We start from the raw sequence: 21,220 nt of genomic DNA on the forward strand, positions 1-21,220 counted from the left end.
TATGGATATTTTTCAAACGAAAACGCATCGCTTCACTACACTTCAAAAGGCATTTTTTCCCCCCCTGGAGCCGTATATGGATTAATTTTATGATGGATAGATGTGCTTTTTTGGGCTTCAAAAAACAAGGTACCATTCACTACCATATAAAGCTTGGAATTAAGAGCCAGGATATTTTTTTTATATAATTCTGATAGTGTTTGGCTGAAAGAAAAAAGTAATATAGCCTACACCTAGGATGGCTTGAGGGTGATTAAATTATAGGATAATTTTCATTTTTGTGTGAACTAACCCTTAAGTTGATTCTGATTGGCTGTGGAATTTATTTTATTGTTCATCAGCTCAAATCTTTCTGAAAGTGATTCCAACGACATTGTTCCTGTGCTGCTTCCCTATGCTCGTAGTTGAATGATTATTAAAACTTTAATACATTTTGTGCCAAACAATGCGGCCAAACACTATGTTTGGAAATAAGTCCAATAAACCTTGCAATAGGGCCTAATATCAGACAACCCACCCTGCAAAAACTACTTTCCAGGAGATGGCATACACACCACCACCACCATAATGGCTATTGATGTATATAATTTGCGGGATGTGAACAATGTGAACCATATTGTATAATGATATTGTATAATGGGCGCCAGGGAGCCACTATCAGTGTCTGTATCCCATTTTAGTAAGAGACTTAATTAAAAAAACAAGTGCAAAGTAGTTTATAATATGCGGACATGGCAACACTGACTCTACCGGTAAAGCATTTTGCTCCACCAAGCGGTCAGCGTGTAAAATATCAACACACAACAAATATCAAACACTGCTGCCTTTTCATAATTAGATTTATTTAATTAGAATTAATAATAAATCGCGTATGCGCTAGATATTAGTGGTAGAAATAGATTATTAAAACTCTTTTTGGATTTAAAGCGAATGTTATATTTGGTTGTCTTGGTTACAATTGTTACACAGTGCAACCAACCAACTGTGGGAGTGGAAAACGGCGCATGAACTTGATTAAATACGTTAGATTTCCTTTTGTCGTTGTAAGTGTGCTGTATTCGAGATAACAACTTGTCTAGGAGGTTTCAGGATGTCATCGAAGAAGAAAAGCGAGTCAAAGCACCAACAGGACGCAAATGTCTCGGCTGAGAGCGCAGAACAGAGTGAATCACAGAGAGAGATGCTGTTACACAGGGAGTGAGTTGCCTGGACTCTGTAGTATTCAAATAACAGTTTAAATCAATTTTGAGGTAGATAGACAGTTCATTAATCTAGTTAATATTGCTTTACAATCCATAGATATGATACTCTTACTGAGAACCTAAGCACACTGAAGAGGAGAGTTCAACTACTGTATCCTTTTTGCACAAACAGTAACAACATTCTTTGCTGAATCCAGCCTACGACTTTCCGCTGTGTAACGTTAACGTTATACAAAACACACTTTCACTAGTCTTTCACACACCACAGATTCGTATCCACGAATGAAATTTCCTCAGTGAAAGTGAAAAGCTGTGAAAGCTGTTTACATACATGTGTTTCTGCTAGAAAATGCGGCCGTGTAAAACACGTAAGCGTTTAGGCATAACTTACTGTATATTTTAAAGAGTGCACATGTACAGCCTAGCCTACTGCAATATTGTAAACGCAAAAAAAAAAAAACCATTCCCCCAACCTGTGTTTTCATGTCGATTGACCAATAATAATAATGCAGTCCAGCCAGTAGCTCAAACTGACAGATATTATGGATCTGCATTTGTGTTCATGTTTGACAGTTTAACTCAATAAACTCCAGACGTAAAGAAAATGAGTTTCTTCAGAAAGAGGTAGATCAGACACGTAAAGAAAATGTAAGTTCTCACAAATTAACACAATTGTTTTTAAAAATTAATATAATAATTATAAATTATTATCATTATAATTGATAATATTTGTTCTAGGCCTATATATAAAATCATAATCATTCTCATTTTCTATGCTGTTCAGGTAGAGTACATCTCATATCTTTCTAAGAAGGCAGAGAAGAGACAGAATGCTATAGTCACTCAGAGTGATCAGAGCCATCAGGAACTTGAGGAGCTGCAGAGACAGAGACAGAGCATGCAGGATAAACACGAGGAGAAGAAGAATGGTAAGACAAGTGTTTATCTGTACAAGAAATGAAGGCTAATGGTAATCGTGTGGTTATATTGTACTGTAAATTACTGAAAATATAGTGTGTAATGCCCATACATTATTACAAGTCATTTTACCAACAACAGCTACAATCAATTGCTCACTACAGTTAGTTAGCCAGATTATCCCAGATAGTAGCTACTTGATTATATGATAACATTTGAAACATCAAATGTTGCACTTCAAGTCTGTTGTTTGTGTTTTCAGAGTTGCAGAGAGAGATCCTGCAGGCGGAAAATCAGCTGGCCAAGCTAAATATTGAAATTGCAGACCTAAAAGAGGTTAAGGTAGCAAGATCTCTCTTTTTTTATTCCTTTTTTGTGTTTGACTTAGTACAGTTAAATGAACCAAATTAAATGAGAAATATTACGAAAAGTTTGTTTTACTTAATTGAAAAAAGTTAAGTGAACTCAATAACTGATTATATTTAAGGGAGGGTAGGTGATTTGGTCCAGAAATGTTTTTGTTATGCTGGACTGGTTGAAAGTCTCTTCACATTCTAATTGCAATCACTAATACATTTAGACCACTAGTTAAGTGGTCTAAATTTATTTATATGTATATATATATATATATATATATATATCATCTGTGGAAGGCGAAGGACCATAAAATGTTCATCCAATCATTGCAGTCAGTTCGAGTGCAATGATACGATGTCCTACCTGCCTGTCAACGTATGTATTGTATTCCCTCCGGTCATCCTGCTCACGCAGACATCACATGTCATCAGCGTGTTTAATGCTATGTAGAGTTAGACAGACGTCAGTCACCGAGCACGGCAACCGAAACAGCAGATACCTTTTACAGTTCCTCCTTAACCAAAACAACGAGCTTATGCTGCATTCACTCCATAACTACTGTCATTTGGAGATGGAGATGGAAACTTGTGACGTTATACTCTGAGTGGTTTATGACTCGAATTTATGCATTTCAATGGCAACACTATCGATTCCGAAATGTTTCTGCAGCTGTCACTTGGTACAGGTCATTGCTCTTTGAGTTGTTTATGTTCATTATAATTGTAATGTTATGTGCTTTGAGACATGAGGTAGTTTAACGCCGTCTCGAGTCTCGTGATGCTTTTGTTTGCTCCCTGCTGTTTCCATTCATGTGTTTTGAAGGAGGCGTGGCTTTAGACAGTACTCTGAAGGCAGGGTTGGATCTTATACTTTCAAAGCTAGCTTGCTATTGCTAGCCTTTCTGAAAATTGCCTACCCTGCGTTTAAGCTGAACTTAAATGGAATGAGTACAGCCGAGTTCTAGTTCCCAGCATGCTTTGAGTCAGACTGCCAAAGGAGAATAAATGTTAAAATTAAGTGTTATTTTGTCTGTTTTGTCTTATTATTTAATCTTCTGTTATGTTGGGGCTTGTTGTGTTTTGTAGTTGTGTTTTGTAGTCTATAATTTAGCGTTTTAACATTTTAGTGAACAGTGGAGCCTGTGGTTAGGTGAAGGATGGACTGCACTGTTTGTAGACTATGTAAATGGCATGTTCCGTACATGGCCATTTATAGTGATATGTTGCATCCGAAATCGAATACTTTCCTACTATATAGTAAGTGAAAAACAGTAGGGCACAAGAGTAGATGTGTACTGTGAAAAGTGCTATACAAATAAATGTGAATTGAATTGAATTAAATTTTCAAAGCTCATGTGCTGTATAGGTTCTGAAATAAGTGTAAACTAGTGTCAGCATTTTCATATAGTTGAGGATTACATAATTGTTTCCATACTGCACTGAGATGGAATGGCTTTTTATATACATATTTATGTATTTGTGTTTGACGTAGACTCTACAACAGCAGCAGTTGTGTTGTATCACTGAGCTGGAGAGGGAGCTGACTTCTTTGCAGTGTCATCATTCAAAGACTCTGGTTGCTCTCAAGGCTGATTTCAATAGAAAGATGAAGAGCCAGGAGCAACAGGCAGAAGCCCAGGTGCAAGCTTTGACTATCTCAGCCAACAAGGTGAGTGAATGCTAGTTGTGAAGTCAATCAGCATGGTTGTATGTCAAAGCACCATAGGAGCTACTGAGTCAAGGTGTTTTCTCTTCCCTCTCCCTAGGAGGCATCTCACAAAATTATATCCTTTACAAATGAGGCTTATCAGAAGAATAAAAGCCTGTGTGAGGAGTTAAAAAACCTTGTCCAGAGAGAAAACGTTCTACGCAGTCAACGGGATGCTCTACAGAATCATCGACGACAACTGTTGTTGGAGCGAGAGTATGTGCAGAAGCTTCGCACCCAGCGTATTTCCTCATGCTCAAAATCCACAACACCAGCGGATGCAAACAACAAAGAACACCCCCAGAGGAGCAACCAATAACTGGAGCCAGTTCAATTACAAGCGAATTGTTTCATGACATTTTTCCTCAGTCACTTTCAATAAACATATGAATACTATTGTAAGACTCGAGAAGAATTTGCTGAAGGAAATGAGAAAAAGCATGCTTTGTTTAGTGATCTCTATACTATCTCGGTAGACCAAGATACAGAAAGAGCTCCAGTTGGTGCCATAGTTTGAAAATTGTGAAACGCATACACATAGAGGTGTATCGATAGGTGTAACGGACGTAGGCCAGTAAAAGCTGTGTGTGTTATACTCACTCCCCTGATCTCAAGAGGTGCTCTAGCGACAGGCTGTGGATTTTAGCCTCCTTGTTAGAGCGCCCACCTCCCACACCGGACACCACAGTTTGAGTCCCGCTCGGAATGGTTGGTAGAACCGGTTATATAGGCGTCAGTTCAAGTGGCACTTTTCTCAAATCTTGTTCAAATTCTCAAATTCATTTTTCTTGTATAAACCCAATACCAATGAAGATTGTGTACAGTTTGCTTTGCTGTCACTGTAAACAAAAACATTCTCTATTTTGAAAATATCTCTTTTTTGTCCATACAATGAAAGTCATGGGGTCTATGTTATATGGACAAAAATAGTTGAAACAGTTTTCAAAATCTTAAAGTAACACTATAGACCAATGCTACTTTTGCGTCATCAAAGGGTAACGCCCCTTTTTTGGGGAAAACAAACGGATTCCTCTGAGAACAGAACTCGCTCTAGATCTGCAAAGTTTCTTGATAGCAAAAATGGCACAAACATACACACTCTCTTTGCCGGTCGAAAAAGAAGCTACTGGATACGGTGTTACAGAGGTGTGTCTTTGAAATGGTCGAAAACTGGATTAATGACCCCACGCAGTGGCCAAATATGGACTATTCAGACATCTACCACTATCTCGTGGAATCACCAAGTAGCCTATTTTATTGTCATTACACACTCACAGTATGACAAACTAGACGATGAGGCCATGTCACTTGGATCATATTTAACTTGATTTAAACTATTGACATAGATTTGTTGTCGACTAGCTATACTAGTTAGAAAGAGGAAGCTGCTAGCAGCTACGTGATTAGCTCTCACTAGGCACGCTACCTTGGCTGTTTTACTGTTGAAATAGTGGCAGGCTAGGACTAAAGTGGACTTGGCTGTTTTCTACTTGTGTCTAGAAAGTGCTAGGACTTTGAAAGTTGTAAAAAGGTTTACAGTGTACGGCAAAATATGTAGCGTTGGTCTATATGATCCTAACAAATTATATCTCTATTCTGCATTCACTTGCATTCTGCGTTTTGAATTGCCCGAGAAAGTTTTATTCGGTCATAAAATTTCAACGAAAAATTTCCCCAGAGAAACTTTGGAGAATGAAATAAAGAGCTGGGCGTAAATATATAGCCTATATCAACACAAAAGTTATGCAAGTAAACGCAAAAACTATTATAGCCTAATCTTTCCTGGCAGCGTTAGTAGCGTTGGTCTACAGTATGTAGTTTTTCAACCTTCATAATATATTTCCAAGACCCTTGTGATGGTCCATCGACTTACAATAGGTTGTATGACACGTCTGCCATAGCCTAACGTGGTCTGTATCGCTTTTACTGGCACTATGTAACTAAGGGTTTCGGGTAGTAACCGGAGCACAAAAAGAACTACAAAATTCGACTGCTTTACGGCATACATAGTTTTTCTTTGTTTGTGATGTCTTTCATAAAATCTTGCATGATACTCTACCTTGTCTGTGGCCATTGTTGATTCCAAAGCCGGTGCTGGATAAACAGCTAGCGTGTGCGTGCGACAGTAGGCTGCGGTAGGCTAAATTATTTATGACAGCGGTAATGGACAATTCTGCTTCCAACCTGTAGGGCGACCGCAGAGGAAAAGTTCCTTGGTGTTGCTTTAAGCAATAGAAAATCATATAGGTTTTGAATAAATAATGACTATATTTTGGGGTATATTATCCTTTTAATGATTTAAATAACCTGAACTGAATATAAATACAAACTCAGAAACTACCAAAGAAAATGCAGATGTAGTTTTAAGTGGCATAAAGATGTATAAGTCATGAAGTGGTTCATTAACATTTATATGTCCTATATTTTATTTCGGCTTTATCACAATTAATGATTTTTAATATATATATTTGTACTCTTAGTTAATGATAACAGTGAAACCAACAAGTATAGGCATCTAGACTGTGTTTGGTGTGTGTGCGTGCGCCGCCTTTAAATGTGAATGTTTGAATGTGTGATTTCTGGTTTGTCTGGTTTTTCTCTAAAGAAAGTGATAGCAAGTCTTTCAAAGATTGTGTTTACAGCAGAAAGACGAATCAGGTAAGCATTTGGACTAAATCATTATTTGTATTTATTTTATTCAATGCATAATATAATATGTGTAATAAATAGGGATGGGCATGATTAATCGACGATCGATTATTGATCATTAAGAATTTCGTCGATCACGTTAATTTGTTATCGATTATCATTAAACTAATGCTGCTGCGTTGCGTAGTGTGAGTGGAAAGTGAACGTGTTCCCCGGGCTGGTCAAGTTAGCGCGGAGGTACCTGTGCATCCCGGCAACGTCAGCCCCCTCAGAGCGGGTGTTTTCAGCGGCTGGACTGAAGCCTTGTTTACACTCGACGCGTCCGCACGAGCGCGAAGGTGAGCGCGGCAAAAATGACGTCATTGCGGTATTCGGTGTTTCACAGGCGAGCGCGTCGAGTATAAACGCCTTGTCTGTTTGGGGAGGTGCGCGCAGTCTGTGGAGACTCGCGCTGCAGAGCCAGGCGAAAGTGTAAACGAGGCTTGACGGTCAAGTTGCGGTCGCGTCTGACCCCAGATCATGTCATCAACATGCTTATCTTTCTCAACAAAAATCAGTAGACTGGTGTAGAAGTTGTATGTGAGTTACTAGTTATTTTTTTATGAGGCTTTGTTAAGTAGCCTAGCCGAATTGATTGTTACAGTAGGTAGGCTAATCTTTCTCACTCTCTTTCTCGACTCCGTTCTTGGATAGTTCTGAGTTACATTTTGACAAAACCTGTCAGATCTAAGTATTATTATGTTTTTGGTTAAGTTATTGTTTAACATGATTTTTTTTTTATTATTTATTATTTTGGAACAAACGAGGGTCTGTTTAAGAACGCAAACTCGCAGCTGCAGGTTCCGTTGCTTTCGAGCACCGCAGCGCATATATATCTTCAAGTTTAGCCTAACCGAACGTCCAGTTTTACTGCCACAAGTTGATCATCTTGTAATAAAGATCCAATCGAGGAAAAACGCGCTGTATTTTTGTATTTTCATTGCATTTTTAATTTATAAAAAGTATATAATATAAAAATAAATAATGAATTTGAATATAAAAATATTAATGATTAATCGATAGTCGATCGTTAATTCTCCCGACGATCGACTAAGAAAATTTAATCGAATGCCCATCCCTAGTAATAAATGCCCAGACCTTTCTCTTATACTGTATGCAATTGTTTCTTTGCAGGGATGAAGTTGGTTGGAGTGGCTCTGATTTTTTGTGCACTTACAGATTTAACATCAGGTAATCATTCTCACCTTAAAGGTGCTCTAGGCGATGTTGGGTGACGTCACTTCTTGTTGACGTTCAAAGTATTGTCAAACAAAACGGAGGCTAGCTAGACCCTCCCTTCTCCTCATCCGCGCACTAACCTCCCAAATCCTTCTTGTTTCTTATGTTTCGTGGTTCGGGTTATTATTCGCGTTTTTTTACAGTGTGTTCAGGGGACAGGCAGCTAGCGGATAGCAGAGGTGTCAATTCCAGGGGTCAGAAAGTAAAAGTCCTGCCATGTGTTTATTCCACCCATTAACTCAGCCAGCTGATTTCACTAATTAGTTCTATCTCCTGGCTGAAAAACTGTAATAATTAGCAAATCCAGGTGATTGGAACAAAATACTGAGGAGGAATTTTACTTTCTGAACCTGGACTTGACACCTCTGGCGGATAGTGAGGAGATGTTTGCTGTATGTGACAAAAAATGTTTTGGCCTAAATTACGCGTGACATCGCTTAGAGCACCTTTAAATTAAAAACAGACAGTGTTTACATTTTAAAGATGCAGTGCTACCAAGTCTATATAATGTGGTTAATAAAACCACATGTCTTAACATGTTGAGCTGTAAGGTCACTAATATTTTACGACCAGTTCAGACATGGTTTTCTTTGTCTTAGAGCTGTATAATGTTGTGGGACCTGCAGCGCCTCTCTTCACTGTTGCTGGTGAAGATGTGATCCTGCCCTGTTATATCAAACCCAACACCAGTGCTGTGGACATGAAAGTGGAATGGTTTAGACTTGACAAAGATGAAATAGTGCATCTCTATGTAAATCATGAAAACAGAATCATGGAGCACAGTGAGTCCTACCGAGGGAGAACAGCACTGTTCCAAGATCTACTACAGAATGGAAATGCATCGCTCAAACTATCAACAGTCCAAGTCTCTGATGAAGGAGTTTACAAGTGTTTTATTGAGTCTCACTCCTGGTATGATGATATCACTGTCATTGTTAATGTCGCAGGTGAGCAGACTACTGAAATTATATATTGTAATGAATTTGATGACGTTTTATATTATTTTCATAAAAGTTATATTTTTAGTGATTGGATGTGCTTTGCAACAAATTCACACAAAAACTAGCTCAGGCAGAAACATTCTGTCAGATTTACAGCATCTTTGTAAATAAACTTATAAATTCACACAATATACAAGTAAAATATGAATTATTGTTATCCTTGATCTCTGCAGCTATAGGAACTCATCCACTGATCATTATAGGGGAGTTTGATCATTCAGGAGGGCTTTGTCTGCTGTGTGCATGTGAAGGCTGGAACCCTGAACCTGAGCTCCTGTGGCTGGACAGTGAAGGAAATGTTTTGATTTCTGATACTAAAGAAGCGCATAAAAATGCAGAGGGCTTCAGCGTGAAACACAGGATCACTGTGCATAACAGTGAGACCAAGTATCACTGCAGAGTCAAACTGAAACATCATATGCTGCAAACGGACATCAGTGTCTCAAGTAAGTATGATTTTGGTAGTTTATCATGAAAAAGGCTTCCCCTCTTTGCAAGAAATCACTCAAGTCGAGAAGTTCCAGATAGCAAAGATTAGACTTTATTGGTCCAGTCAACAAAGATGAAGCACCAGCTGATCATCTAACAATCTCATTTGGAACTTTCATTCTTATACATTTACTTCCAACCTATTTAACCTATGAGCATTGGGTTATCTTCCATTTTTATTTCGCCTGCCAGTTATTTAATCATCCTTCTGGCTTCTCTTTATAGTGGCGTGACGCCAAGTGCTCTATTTTTTTAAAAGATCATTAAGAGACCATGTTAAAACCATATATCAAGATAGTGTACATAACAGGTAAATCCCAAAACTTGTATCATTCAGTGTCTGCTGGAGGCTTCCCCACTCTTTACCATAAACTTTAGGTATAAAACAGTTATCACAGAGACTTACTGAGGGCTGGTTTCGTTAATATAGTACCCAGACTATTCTGCAAACATCTTTTATATATTTAATAAAAAAAAATACTACAATCATTCTCACATTTTCAAGGTATTTTGATGCAGTCATGATGATTCATAATGAATTATGATTTAATCTGCAAATTTATTGTTGCCTAAATGTTTTAGAACAGAAAATGTACTGTTCGCCTTTGTTTGTTTGTCTGTAATTAACATAAAATATCTAGGCCTATCTATTGCTCACATGTCATGCTGTATGGTGGTTTTTGTTACAGGTAAAATGTTTCAATTTTGGAGAACATCAGTCATTTGGATTTCAATTACAGTTGTGTTTGGCATCATTGCTACAGTTGCAATTGCCACTTTTGTTTACATAAGAAGAGGTGATTTAATTTTCATTGATTCATTTTAACACAAAATAAATTAAAAAATGTAAATCTTAATTTTGTAGTTGCATCTGAGCGGAAAGAAATTGTTGTGCAATTATAATTATATAATTGTGATATAATCATTTATCTTATTTTTATTTTACAATTTCTACAGTTCGCTATTTGAGGAGGATTCGAAAAGGTGAGAATGCATTGTAATCTTATGTGACTTGTGAATTTTCTGTGTTCGACTAAATTAATTGTAAATACATTTAAAATAATTTCTGTTTTTAGAGATCGCAAAGAGAAGAAAATATGCTGGTAAGTCTTTTTAATCCATGGTGATATGGCATCAGTATATTAGTTATGCATCAGCCCTCAATATGTCCATGTAATGTTTATAGAAATATAATAATTTTCTAATTTTTATTAGTGGATGTGACGCTGGATCCAGATACAGCTCATGAATCTCTCATCTTGTCTGATGACAGCAAACAAGTGCGACGTGGAGAAAAAAAACAGAATGTCCCAGACAACCCTGCGAGGTTTGATAAATGTGGTAATGTCCTGGGAAAGCAGGGATTCTCTTCTGGAAGGTTTTATTTTGACGTGCAGGTGAAGGGAAAAACTGATTGGGATTTAGGAGTTGCCAAAGAATCCATTAACAGAAAGGGGAAGATCACATTGAGTCCTCAGAATGGATACTGGACAGTGAGATTGAGAAATGGGAACCAGTATAGTGCCTGTGCTGGAACCTCTGTCTCTCTTTCGCTGAAAGTGAAGCCCCAGAAGGTGGGTGTGTTTGTGGATTATGAGGAGGGTCTGGTCTCTTTTTATGATGTGGACTCCAAGTCTCATATCTACTCTTTCACTGATCAGTGGTTCACTGAGGAACTCTATCCCTTCTTAAACCCATGTACAAACATTAAAAGCACATACTCAGCCCCAATGATCATCTCACCTGTCAATTTCAGCGAATGAATGAAATCACTAATAAGTAAATGTAAATTAAAAACAGTTATGTTAAATAGATTGTATTAAATATGCTTCCTGATCAACATCTTTTATCATTATTTGTCAACTTTCTTTACATTTACATTTGGTAAACACTTATCCAAAGTAACTTATTGCATTCAAGGTATACATGGGAATCAAACCCATGACCTCGATTTTACTAGCACCATTACAAAGAATAGATAAGTGTGTTCATAATCTTGTATGATGTTGTGTTTAGACATTTTTCAACATTTTGAAAAAAAAATGATTTGCAGCAGTCGCTAATGGCCAACTCAACACTGCCTCTTAAAATAAGCAAAATGTCAAAGAGTTTGTACATTTTCCAACTAGACTGTGTTTTTTTATTTGTGAAAGACACAGAGAGTTAGATCGATGATAAGTTCCCCAGCATTTAACCTACTAATGTCATGCAGTTTGAGAATGACTTTAAGAATGTGTTTTACTCTTAAAAAAAGGTTCCAAAAGGTTTTCGTAGTGATGCCATTAAAGAACCATTTTGGTTCCCCATAGAACCTTTCACAGAACAGTTCTTTTTCTTTGTGTGAAAGACTTTTTAATAATCTGATGAAAAGTTTTTCCCTATATAGAACATTTGTGCAGTGGAAAGGTTCCGTGGATGTTTAAGGTTCTTTACAGAACTAAAGAAGCCAAAAAAGAACCTTTATTGGTGGTGAATTGGGGTTGTTGAGGAAGTGTAAATTGAAAGAGTAACTGCCCTTAGATTTTCAAGCAATAATGAATTTATTTTAAACATGATAATTGATTTTAAAGGGATACTTCAGCTCTGGGAACATGAATGTGTATTTAATAGTGATCATTTATATAGTAGAAATGTGAAATTATTTTTTAAATTGAAGCATTCTAGACTGAGAAAAGGCAGAAAATGTATTTTTTACTCATGTGGCTGAAAGACAACAACTCCCAGAATGCACTTGCTTTGCTGCCCTTACGAGGCCAGGCCACTCCCAAACCACGCCTACCGGTTACAGGCGGCAGTATCCGAAAAATTTCTCCACACATTCTCTAGGCTAATACATACTCTAGTAACAGTAAAGGTTTAAAGGTTTATAAAAAGAACCACAACCGATGGGAGTTATAACTTTTATATTAACTTAAAATTAATATTAACACTTTTACACTCAAAGCTCTTCCAGAGCTTCGGCTGTTTCCTTATATTCATTCACAGTATTGTCAGTCAGGAGCTGGATATTTCCGTCTGATGTCCTGGACAACACAGGTGGGCAAAACGAGACGATAGTCTTTACCAAGTCGCTCGCCTTGCTGGAACCATTCCATAAAGTGACGATAGGCTGTTAGGCGATATTGTCTACAAAACAGTAAGCACAACGTTAGCAATGCGAACTATTTGCACACAGTATACTATCATAGATGTAAATATAACAACAATAGCTCAGCTGACTAACGTTACGAGGGAAGAACATTGTGATAATGCCGGGTGTCCAAACTCTGTACATTACGTCTTGGTAAAAAAAAGAAAAACAAACCAAATAACGTTACTCACTTTACACTAAGCCGTCCGTTTGTCCCTGCGGGCTTTGGCTGGCGTTTCCAATTTATCTCGTCCAGAAGAAAATGGGATCGTTGAAATTCGCGACAGCAATAGGACTCTCTATCTGTTTCCATAGGCGCACAGCGTGAGCACTGACAGCTCCAGTCCGCCCCAGCTGGAGTCTGGCCGGGCTCGAGTCAGGTCTTGCTCCCCTGCTGCAGCAGCTGCTCCGGCCGCATCTTGTTCCTCCATCTCCCGCAACTGTTCATCGCTGTATTGCGGCTCGTACAGGTAGCCGCGAGCATCAGATTCGCGCAACTGATCTTCGAAATCCCCTTCTGTCATTTCAACTTCTAAACTAACGTTACCTTCCGCTATCGTGATTAGCCCACTATACAAACTTTATACACAGAGCAAGAGCCTGTTAGCTTAGCTTCTACAGAAAGATGGCTGACAATATCTTACTTTCTGTGAGTGAGATCCCGCCCCATATGGGCGTAGTGAAAACATGCGGAACTAGCTACTAGTACTGGCTGTAGTTTTAAGCCTCTGGCCCAAAAATCCTCCGATGACGCAAAATGACGATTTTTGCGTCATCGGAGGATTTTTTCCAGACTAAAAATACATAAATCTCTCATATCAGGGGGAAATGAGGGGGGGAAGCAAGGTAATTCGAAAATACTACTGGTTTTCTACTAATACAAATCTTAATGCTAAATCCTGAAGTAACCCTTTAACATTGATCACATGAGAGGTAAGAGTTGATATCTGAGTACATTCATCAAAAGCTGCTGATCTTCTTGTTTCACTTCACATATTCAGAACTTTTTGTTACAAATGTAATAAGATCTCTCTCTCAGTCTTCACATGAGTCCCTCTTTTAAAACCCTCTACGACTCTCTTTATACACAGAGACTGACCTTTGGATTCGGTTTGCAGTATTTTCATGGTGCATGTTAATATATTAATGAAATTATATTTGCCAGGATAAAGAGATGTTCACGATGGTTCATTTGTGACCTTTTTTATTTTACTACTTTGACAACTCATTAACTGAGACACATTTTTATTTCATCCTCCCTTTTTGTTCCATGGGGAATCATGACTTATGTCTGACTTTTTTATTAACAAGGTTAAATTAAACATTTTAAAACATATATTTATTCAATGTACTTGACTACAACAGTCTTTATTATCATTGTAAGTTCTTCAAGTTTTCAGCAATAATCATTATTGTTGTACTTTGATGTACAACAAATACATCAAAAGAAACAAAAGTGACATTCTGGTGTATAAAGTTTGACACAATAAATATCACACACAATGGTTAAAATTCTCTTCCACTGTGCCTATGAGAGAAACGCCATTAACTTTACACATCATCCTACAGTAACACATCTTGTCTAATTATATGCAGGACAGAAATATCTCACAGAATATTTTTGAATATATCATCTTAAGAAAGAGATTCTTCATCCAGAAGATGGATGATGAGGAGTCCAGGATGCTAAAAAAAAAAAAAGTTAATTTATCATTGTTAATTGCTGTTGGAATAGACTCATCTCCTCCCTAATCACTTAGAACTTAAACATTTGGGTACGATGATGGCATTTGGGAACTATGATTTAGTATGCATTTACATAAGAACATAATTACAATTCTACATTAAAACTTGCTTTAAAATAAGATTAAATGAGTGCTAAAATAAGCTTTAAAAATATATATATTTTCACAAGTAACAAAAAAACAGGTTACGGCATGAACATTTTTATTTAATTAAAAATATCATTCATAATATATAACCAAAACAAGTAAAAAGAACAGAAAATAAAAAACAATATGTTACAATGATCCTTTTGCCATTTTTATCTCTGATTATTGTTTGAGCACACAGAGTATTTCTGTATATGAACTGCCATCTGCAACATACAGGTCATTTTGTCTCGGGTTTCTTTTGGTTTGTAGAGTTATCTTTTCCAAGGTAAAAAGGGGCAAAGTCTGTAGTTGTACATATTTGTTTTGAGTTCACACAGTAAAAAACCTTTGGTTGCTTTGTTTCTGCTGTAAAAGGTTAGCAGCTGTGAAGTATAGTCCCAGTTCACTTCTATCTTCCATGGACTGTTGGCCGGGAATTCATGTGGCACATGTGTTTCAGATCCAAACCTAACCCTGTTGTGCTGCTGTAATTGATGCCCTCTGTGTGATCTTACGCTCTTCTGTGATATAATGCTCTTTTCTTCATATGTGTTTTTAAAAAGAGAGAGATTATTATTGTTTTTCTTCAGTCCGTATACCTCTGAATAATAAAAGTTAGTGGCTGAGGTGTCACAAAGACCAATGGTCCAGTCCAAATGTTGGGAGAGTTGGAAGAACCAGCGCAGACTGTCTGATTCAAAATGTTGCAGGCAGCAAACAATGTGATTCTCGGACAGTTTCGTGGCAGAGGAGTTGAAGCACAGTGTTTTAAGATCTTTAGACAGAGTCATCCCAGGCCCTATAGGGTCAAAGGTCAGCTCCGAGACCACGTTTGCTTCATTCTGTGCAAATGAGTGATATTTAGGTTCGGCAAAAGCAAGAAACTTTGCCTGGAGTTTATCCTCCTACTTCTTAATAATTTGTCCAGACTTTTTAATATTTTCAATTAATTTAGTGCGATCAGGTTTTGACTCCAAGCCCTTTTTCAGATCCACAATGCAAGCGTCCATCATAGCTTTCCGTACACTGGCAAATTTCTCCAAGAAGCTGAAATGATCCCTTTCCTTCAGAGCTGAACTGATAGCTTGCTGGGCTTTTTGAAGTGTCCCCAGTCTGGCAGATACTGAGGTCTCTAAACTTGTAAAGACCAGATCCTTCAGGGCTGATCCGGTCTCCATGAGCTCACTAACACAGTCCTCCAGAGTCTGAATTTGGTCTTTATGCCACATTTCCAGCTTATTTGCCTGGATCTGCCTCTGAGCCAGTGTCTCTAACTCTCCTTTCAGTTGATCCACCAGCTCCAGATAGGCAGTTTGTAGCGTCTTCATGTTATGCAGCCGATTGTCCATCCTCGATGGCACAAAACATGCACACCAATACACGATCATCCAGGCAGTAGTATTCCACTAGTTTGCCGTGAGCTGAGCATTTGCTGGCCATTTGACTAGAGGAACCTGATTCCACAGGGTTAGTCAACAGATGGGTTTGCAGCAGCACTGGAGTGGTCAGGTGGGCCTGTAGATGCTGAGCACACATAGAGATTTCACACTTCAAGCAGGGCTTCATTGCCGGAGTTTTCACCTCCACACATAAATCACAGCTCACAAATAAGGGTTTGTGTGGAACTTCATGCGTGGCCGACATACTTGCTGCTGACTCACTGTGTACACACACACCTTGTTTATGGCTTTTATATCAAGAAAATTATAAATGCTTGACTAATATCTAATCCTAAAGAAACCATTGGTAAAATGTATTTGTTAACAGTGTTTGTAAATGAGGACATCCCAAAAAGGTTTTGTCTTATGATTAAACCTGTTAATTGTCTTATGAACCTGTTGTAATTTTTTACTTATTTTATAATATTTGTATGTGTGCAAATGTGTGTATATATACTCTATCACGTTACTGTATAATATTTTGGAAATGTAAAACTATTTTACAATCTCAATAAAACTTCTTGAATCAGAAAATAGAAAGCGGCTGTCAATGAACTTTTATTTTGAAGCCGCTCTGGCTTCACACTCGGAGGATGCGACAAACCAAACCTATGACAGCTTTCTGGACAACTGTGCGACCCATAGGCGAGTGCAATTGGCTCGGAATGGCACTTGTAATTGCCTTATTTCTTAAGTAACTACATCTAATGAAGGATAGAAAAACAATTAATAAACCAGTTTGTATCCGAGCTGGCTGTTTTTACTTTTTTATGCTTCTGTGCAAAGCCAACACGATAAGCTCGTGTGCTAGCTCGCTGGCTAGCCAGCCTTTGTTCCATACTCTGACCAGTGTGGCCATAAATTCGGATTCAGCATTCAGCTCTCGCATGTGGACTCCGTATACATATATTTAATCAAATGAAACTCGTTGCATCCTTTGGAGTATTGCGTTTTGTTGTGGGAGAAATTTAGGTAGCAGCTACCTGATCTCTGTGTTAGCTTGTATGAATTGCGTCTTGGCTACTAGGTCGTGCATAGGTTGCCATGGAGCAGTGCGCAGCTCCGCAGCTCGAGAGCGCAAACACGCACTCTTCACCACCAGACCTAGCGGAAAAGCCCGGAGGAGATGCTGGGGAGACGGTTAAGGATGCTTACGAGTGTCGGATTTGTGGTTATAAAGCGCAAGATGTTAAATGTCTCAGTCAGCACTTGCACGCCGCTCACCCTGTTACCAGCCTTTCTGACTCGGTGAGGAACGAGCGGTGTGGAGCGCTCGAGGAGGAGCGAGTGGGTAACCTGGGAAAAAGCTTTGTCAAAGATAAAGTAAGTAAAGTTTTGTGTTAATATCAGTATTTATCGATGTGCGTCAGTTTTTGTTAGCTGTGTTATCCAATAAAGAGTCTGTAAATAGAGTATTTGTTTAAATGTAAATAATTTATCATATTACGGCTTAATATGCTTAATATTCCTAGTGTAAAGTGTAAAAACTATTGTTTGGGGCGGGGCTAACTCTTTGACAAACCAATGGCAGAGGGAGAATGTTGGGAGGGGGACCTATTTGAAAACAATCATAATTGCTGCGTCAACAAACATATTTTTTTGTCATTTCCTGATGTTGCATTTGTAGGTTGCATACCGTCACTGAGGATACCAGAAAAGCAACCACTGTAAAACAGGCTCTTATACCTAGAGAGGCGTAAATTACTGGATAGACATTTTTCTAGATAAATTGCCGAACTAAACTTTTAAAAGTATTAGGTTTCAGCTTGCTCAAATATTAAATGATACAAATGTAAATACAAAAAAACTTTAAGCAATTAAAATGTTGACTTTTATCTTACTAATATGCAATTATATATATTTATATTCCCTTAATATATACAGAAATGGACCATGCTGAACATATTTAGATAATGAGTGAACCTTGTTTTTTTCTCAGACAGTTTAATATAACTTTTAAAAAAAGTCCAATTCAAACATTACTGCCGCTCGTCACAGTTGCTAGGCGACAAGAACAATCCTATGTAGACTAGACCGTCACATTTAACAATGCTTGTGCGACCTTCGCTGCCTTCGAAGGATGCAGGCTCTGAATTGGGACACAGCCAATTATTTTAGTCAAAATTAAATCAAAATCGCCAATTTTAATTGTTTATGGAATATCATATCTCCTAGTAATCTAATTGCTGTGATGTCATGTGAGTGACCATTTGCTGGAGGGGAAGCATTATTGTCCAGCCCTCGTATTAGTGCACATTTCATCAGAGAAGAGATATCGTTGCGAGGGAGAGGAAATATGAAAGATTTAGAGGGTTTATGAATTTAAAAAAAAGAAGGATGTGCATGAGTGAATAATTTATAATAAACACTGCAGTATTCCATTTAAAAAAATATTGTCCATTTTTATTTCATGGTGACTAACTGCAGTGATTGCCTTTTGTGGCATTTTAACCTTATTGGATAAATTTGTGGATTTTGAATTTCTCACCTGATGCACTTTGTATTCATATTTCTTGATCTCACTCTTTTCAGCCAGTCACCACTGAGGGATCTGAATCTACTTCACTTCAGACTCCCGAAGACTCGAATGAGACGACATCCTCCATGGAGGCAAAAGAACAAGAGAAGATGGATGTCTCGCCTGCTCCTGAAAAAACGCAGAGCTCATCCCCTGAATTACCTCAGGAGAAGTCACCCTGTTCTTCAGGGACTAAGAAGTCCTGCCAAAAGAAGCAAACGGCCTCCTCTGGCACATCAACACACAACCAGGCTAACCTAGTCTGTCTTCCATTGGTATCCGAGGGGTTAAAGCTCATCTGGGTGCGCTCGGAGCAGGTCCACGAGCTGGATGCCGTCTCAGAACTCGTGGAAGCATTTAATGAGTTCCCATACCCCACATCACAGGAGGCGAGCGCTCTAGCTCGAAAGTGTGAATTACCTCCTGAGAGAGTTAAAGCGTGGTTCATGATGCAACGGGTACGTTACGGAATTAGCTGGGCTGATGACGACATCCAAGAAACGCGACGCAAGCTGTGGCGAATTCAGAAAAAATCAGTCGCCGAGGAGTGTGTGGAAATCAACGACGAGGAGGATTGTTTAGGACGGGATGAAACGCAACAGGATTTTATACCGCCACCTGCGTCAGATGCCCATGTAGATCAGAGAGACCACACGCCTAAACCAAGCCGTACTGTTCCTCAACACATCATCAGCGACCAAAACCGCTTGCATTTTAGCCAGAATAATGCTTCCCAATCCAATAACGGTGTGCAGCAGTTGCTCAGTTCTAATGTCGTGTACAAAAACGGTCTTGGACCTACATCCCAAGTTCCTCAAGTTAATCCCCACTTCCAAAGTGATAGTAGAAACGTACTGCCTCACAATACTGGAGTCCTGCTACCCGATGCCTATGGACGTTCACCGTTCGTGATTATGAACGATCAACAGACCGCAATGCCATACCCCGAACTCCCCGAGATTTCACAGTCTCTTCACTGCTTGCCAGGGAAAAAATCGAAAGCCCAGCTGATGGCACTGCGCCGCAGTTTTGTACAGAAGTCTTGGCCCTCTGACGGCGAGGTTCAGCGGCTCCAGAAAATGACTGGACTTAATCGACGTGAAATCCGCAAATGGTTCGCTGACAGTCGCTACCAGCTTCGCAAGAACGGCCGGGCATGGCTAGCCAAGCTGGCGGGGCGCAATCGGTCAATGCAGCTGCCCAAACAGAACTCTCAGAACGAGCTGGAGAATGATGCTCTACCTGGTGCTGATTTTTATGACAACGACGAGGCTGAAGACGCAGAGGCGGGGTTTGAGGTTGATGTGGATGTGGCTGACGATGAGGAACCACATAACCAATCAAATGAGACCAAGGAGGAAGTAAGTGACGAAGGGGATTTTGATGATAGCAACGCTTCCGTTCAACAGTACTCTGCGGATATCTCCCCTTCTCCTTCTCCATCTCCGTCATTCGTCCGCGGCCGGGTAGAACCAAACGTGCGACTTCGTAAGAAGACGAGGGAGCAGTTGGAAATTTTGCGGCAAAACTTCCTTCGCTGCCAGTGGCCCACAAGCGACGACTACTTGATTCTCCAGCAGAAGACAGGCCTGACAAGGACAGAGATCATCCAGTGGTACGGAGACACGCGTTACCATGTCAAACACAATCAGATGCGCTGGATGACCTCACAGGAGAGGGAACGCATCATCGCCGTCATAATGCAACAACAGAAAAGGGGCGGGAAGTATTCACGAGGAAGAGTCTCCTTTGAGAACATGGGCTCTGGGTTGAGTTTGGGTCATTCCACTGTAGTCAACGGAGGTGGAGGGGGTGAAGCAACAAACTGGAATGAACTCTTTAGAGGAGGAACCCCAGTTTTGCCTGAGGGTGAACTCTGACCTCGGCAGCAAAGTCAGTTTGCAATGGCATTTGTAGCTGTGCAGATAGGTGGAAACTGAATTCCACATCACTGCCAAAGATGTTACACAAATACTTTTTTTCTCTTAACCTATCTGGATATTTCTATCCCAATTTAATGCTATGACCAGGGCCTTGTAGAACCTCTCTCACAACATTGTTATGCAATATGTATCTCCAAACCTAAGCATCTTACTTGAATCAAAAATATTTAGTATTAGAATATGTACTTTAACGTAATCGAAACAAAACTGTGTATGGCAAGGCACTGAATTTATAGTACTAAGTATGTATTTTGTTTGGTAGCTTGTTTTATCAGAGGTCTAATGAATTCTCGGTGTGACTCAACAGAGCGAATGCATGTATGTTGTCATTTTCATGTTTAAGTTGCACTTCGTGCTTAGATATGTAGATGTTTGCTTTTACAAAGGTCAATTGTATTTAAGGTTATTAGCAGCATAACTGATCTATTTTAGCTCCACACGTGTGCTACACAGATATGTTTCTTTGACGGAAACATTGTTCTGACATAATACTACATAAATTATGTGCTTGATTTTTATTTTTTTTATTTTTCCCCAATCATAATGTTTGTGATCCTTTTTTTTTGAAAACTAATTAAAATATTGAGTAGTATCTTTTTGAAGTTGATTAGTCTATGCATTAACTAAGCTAATTAGAAAGACTGTCTTTTTTGTGCTGAAGCTTTTTGTACCAGTTTGGTTTTACTTAATAAATTGATCTTAAAAACATGTTTAT

At 38.8% G+C, this 21,220-nt stretch overlaps 4 protein-coding genes across 4 annotated transcripts; 3 read left to right on the forward strand and 1 right to left on the reverse strand.

Annotated features, from left to right (window-relative positions):
* The first annotated feature begins 899 nt into the window (after positions 1-899).
* On the forward strand, positions 900-4,810 carry ccdc166 (coiled-coil domain containing 166). The gene is made up of 7 exons (XM_077227267.1): positions 900-1,197; positions 1,300-1,353; positions 1,796-1,850; positions 1,987-2,131; positions 2,383-2,462; positions 3,969-4,145; positions 4,243-4,810. Exons 1-7 carry the CDS (start codon positions 1,091-1,093, stop codon positions 4,501-4,503), a joined length of 879 nt encoding a protein of 292 aa, XP_077083382.1. The 5' UTR covers positions 900-1,090; the 3' UTR covers positions 4,504-4,810.
* A 1,820-nt stretch (positions 4,811-6,630) lies between these two features.
* Positions 6,631-11,443, forward strand: LOC143736583 (butyrophilin subfamily 1 member A1-like). Its single transcript, XM_077227268.1, has 8 exons — positions 6,631-6,842; positions 8,007-8,063; positions 8,711-9,058; positions 9,286-9,558; positions 10,291-10,398; positions 10,559-10,585; positions 10,678-10,704; positions 10,817-11,443. Exons 2-8 carry the CDS (start codon positions 8,009-8,011, stop codon positions 11,362-11,364), a joined length of 1,386 nt encoding a protein of 461 aa, XP_077083383.1. The 5' UTR covers positions 6,631-6,842; positions 8,007-8,008; the 3' UTR covers positions 11,365-11,443.
* Positions 11,444-15,417: 3,974 nt separating this feature from the next.
* LOC143736585 (E3 ubiquitin/ISG15 ligase TRIM25) lies at positions 15,418-16,254 on the reverse strand. The gene is given in 2 exon segments (XM_077227269.1): positions 15,418-15,951; positions 15,953-16,254. Coding segments are annotated over 2 exon segments (738 nt in total). The 5' UTR covers positions 16,250-16,254; the 3' UTR covers positions 15,418-15,510.
* Positions 16,255-16,609: 355 nt separating this feature from the next.
* On the forward strand, positions 16,610-21,213 carry homezb (homeobox and leucine zipper encoding b). The gene is made up of 2 exons (XM_077228114.1): positions 16,610-17,367; positions 18,577-21,213. Exons 1-2 carry the CDS (start codon positions 17,089-17,091, stop codon positions 20,440-20,442), a joined length of 2,145 nt encoding a protein of 714 aa, XP_077084229.1. The 5' UTR covers positions 16,610-17,088; the 3' UTR covers positions 20,443-21,213.
* The last annotated feature ends 7 nt before the right edge of the window (positions 21,214-21,220 follow it).

Source organism: Siphateles boraxobius, unplaced genomic scaffold (assembly GCF_051911475.1).
Source record: "Siphateles boraxobius isolate OS27281-9 unplaced genomic scaffold, OSU_SipBor_1 130, whole genome shotgun sequence".
In the NCBI taxonomy this organism is placed as follows: domain Eukaryota; kingdom Metazoa; phylum Chordata; class Actinopteri; order Cypriniformes; family Leuciscidae; genus Siphateles; species Siphateles boraxobius.

Bases quoted from the DNA above. Each gene is read 5' to 3' on its own strand.
- ccdc166 (XM_077227267.1), top strand. From the start codon at position 1,091: ATGTCATCGAAGAAGAAAAGCGAGTCAAAGCACCAACAGGACGCAAAT. The intron at 1,198-1,299 runs GTGAGTTGCCTG...TACAATCCATAG, and splicing joins GAGATGCTGTTACACAGGGA to ATATGATACTCTTACTGAGA. The intron at 1,354-1,795 runs GTATCCTTTTTG...AATAAACTCCAG, and splicing joins AAGAGGAGAGTTCAACTACT to ACGTAAAGAAAATGAGTTTC.
- LOC143736583 (XM_077227268.1), top strand. From the start codon at position 8,009: ATGAAGTTGGTTGGAGTGGCTCTGATTTTTTGTGCACTTACAGATTTA. The intron at 9,059-9,285 runs GTGAGCAGACTA...TGATCTCTGCAG, and splicing joins TGTCATTGTTAATGTCGCAG to CTATAGGAACTCATCCACTG. The intron at 10,705-10,816 runs GTAAGTCTTTTT...AATTTTTATTAG, and splicing joins AAAGAGAAGAAAATATGCTG to TGGATGTGACGCTGGATCCA.
- homezb (XM_077228114.1), top strand. From the start codon at position 17,089: ATGGAGCAGTGCGCAGCTCCGCAGCTCGAGAGCGCAAACACGCACTCT. The intron at 17,368-18,576 runs GTAAGTAAAGTT...CACTCTTTTCAG, and splicing joins AAAGCTTTGTCAAAGATAAA to CCAGTCACCACTGAGGGATC.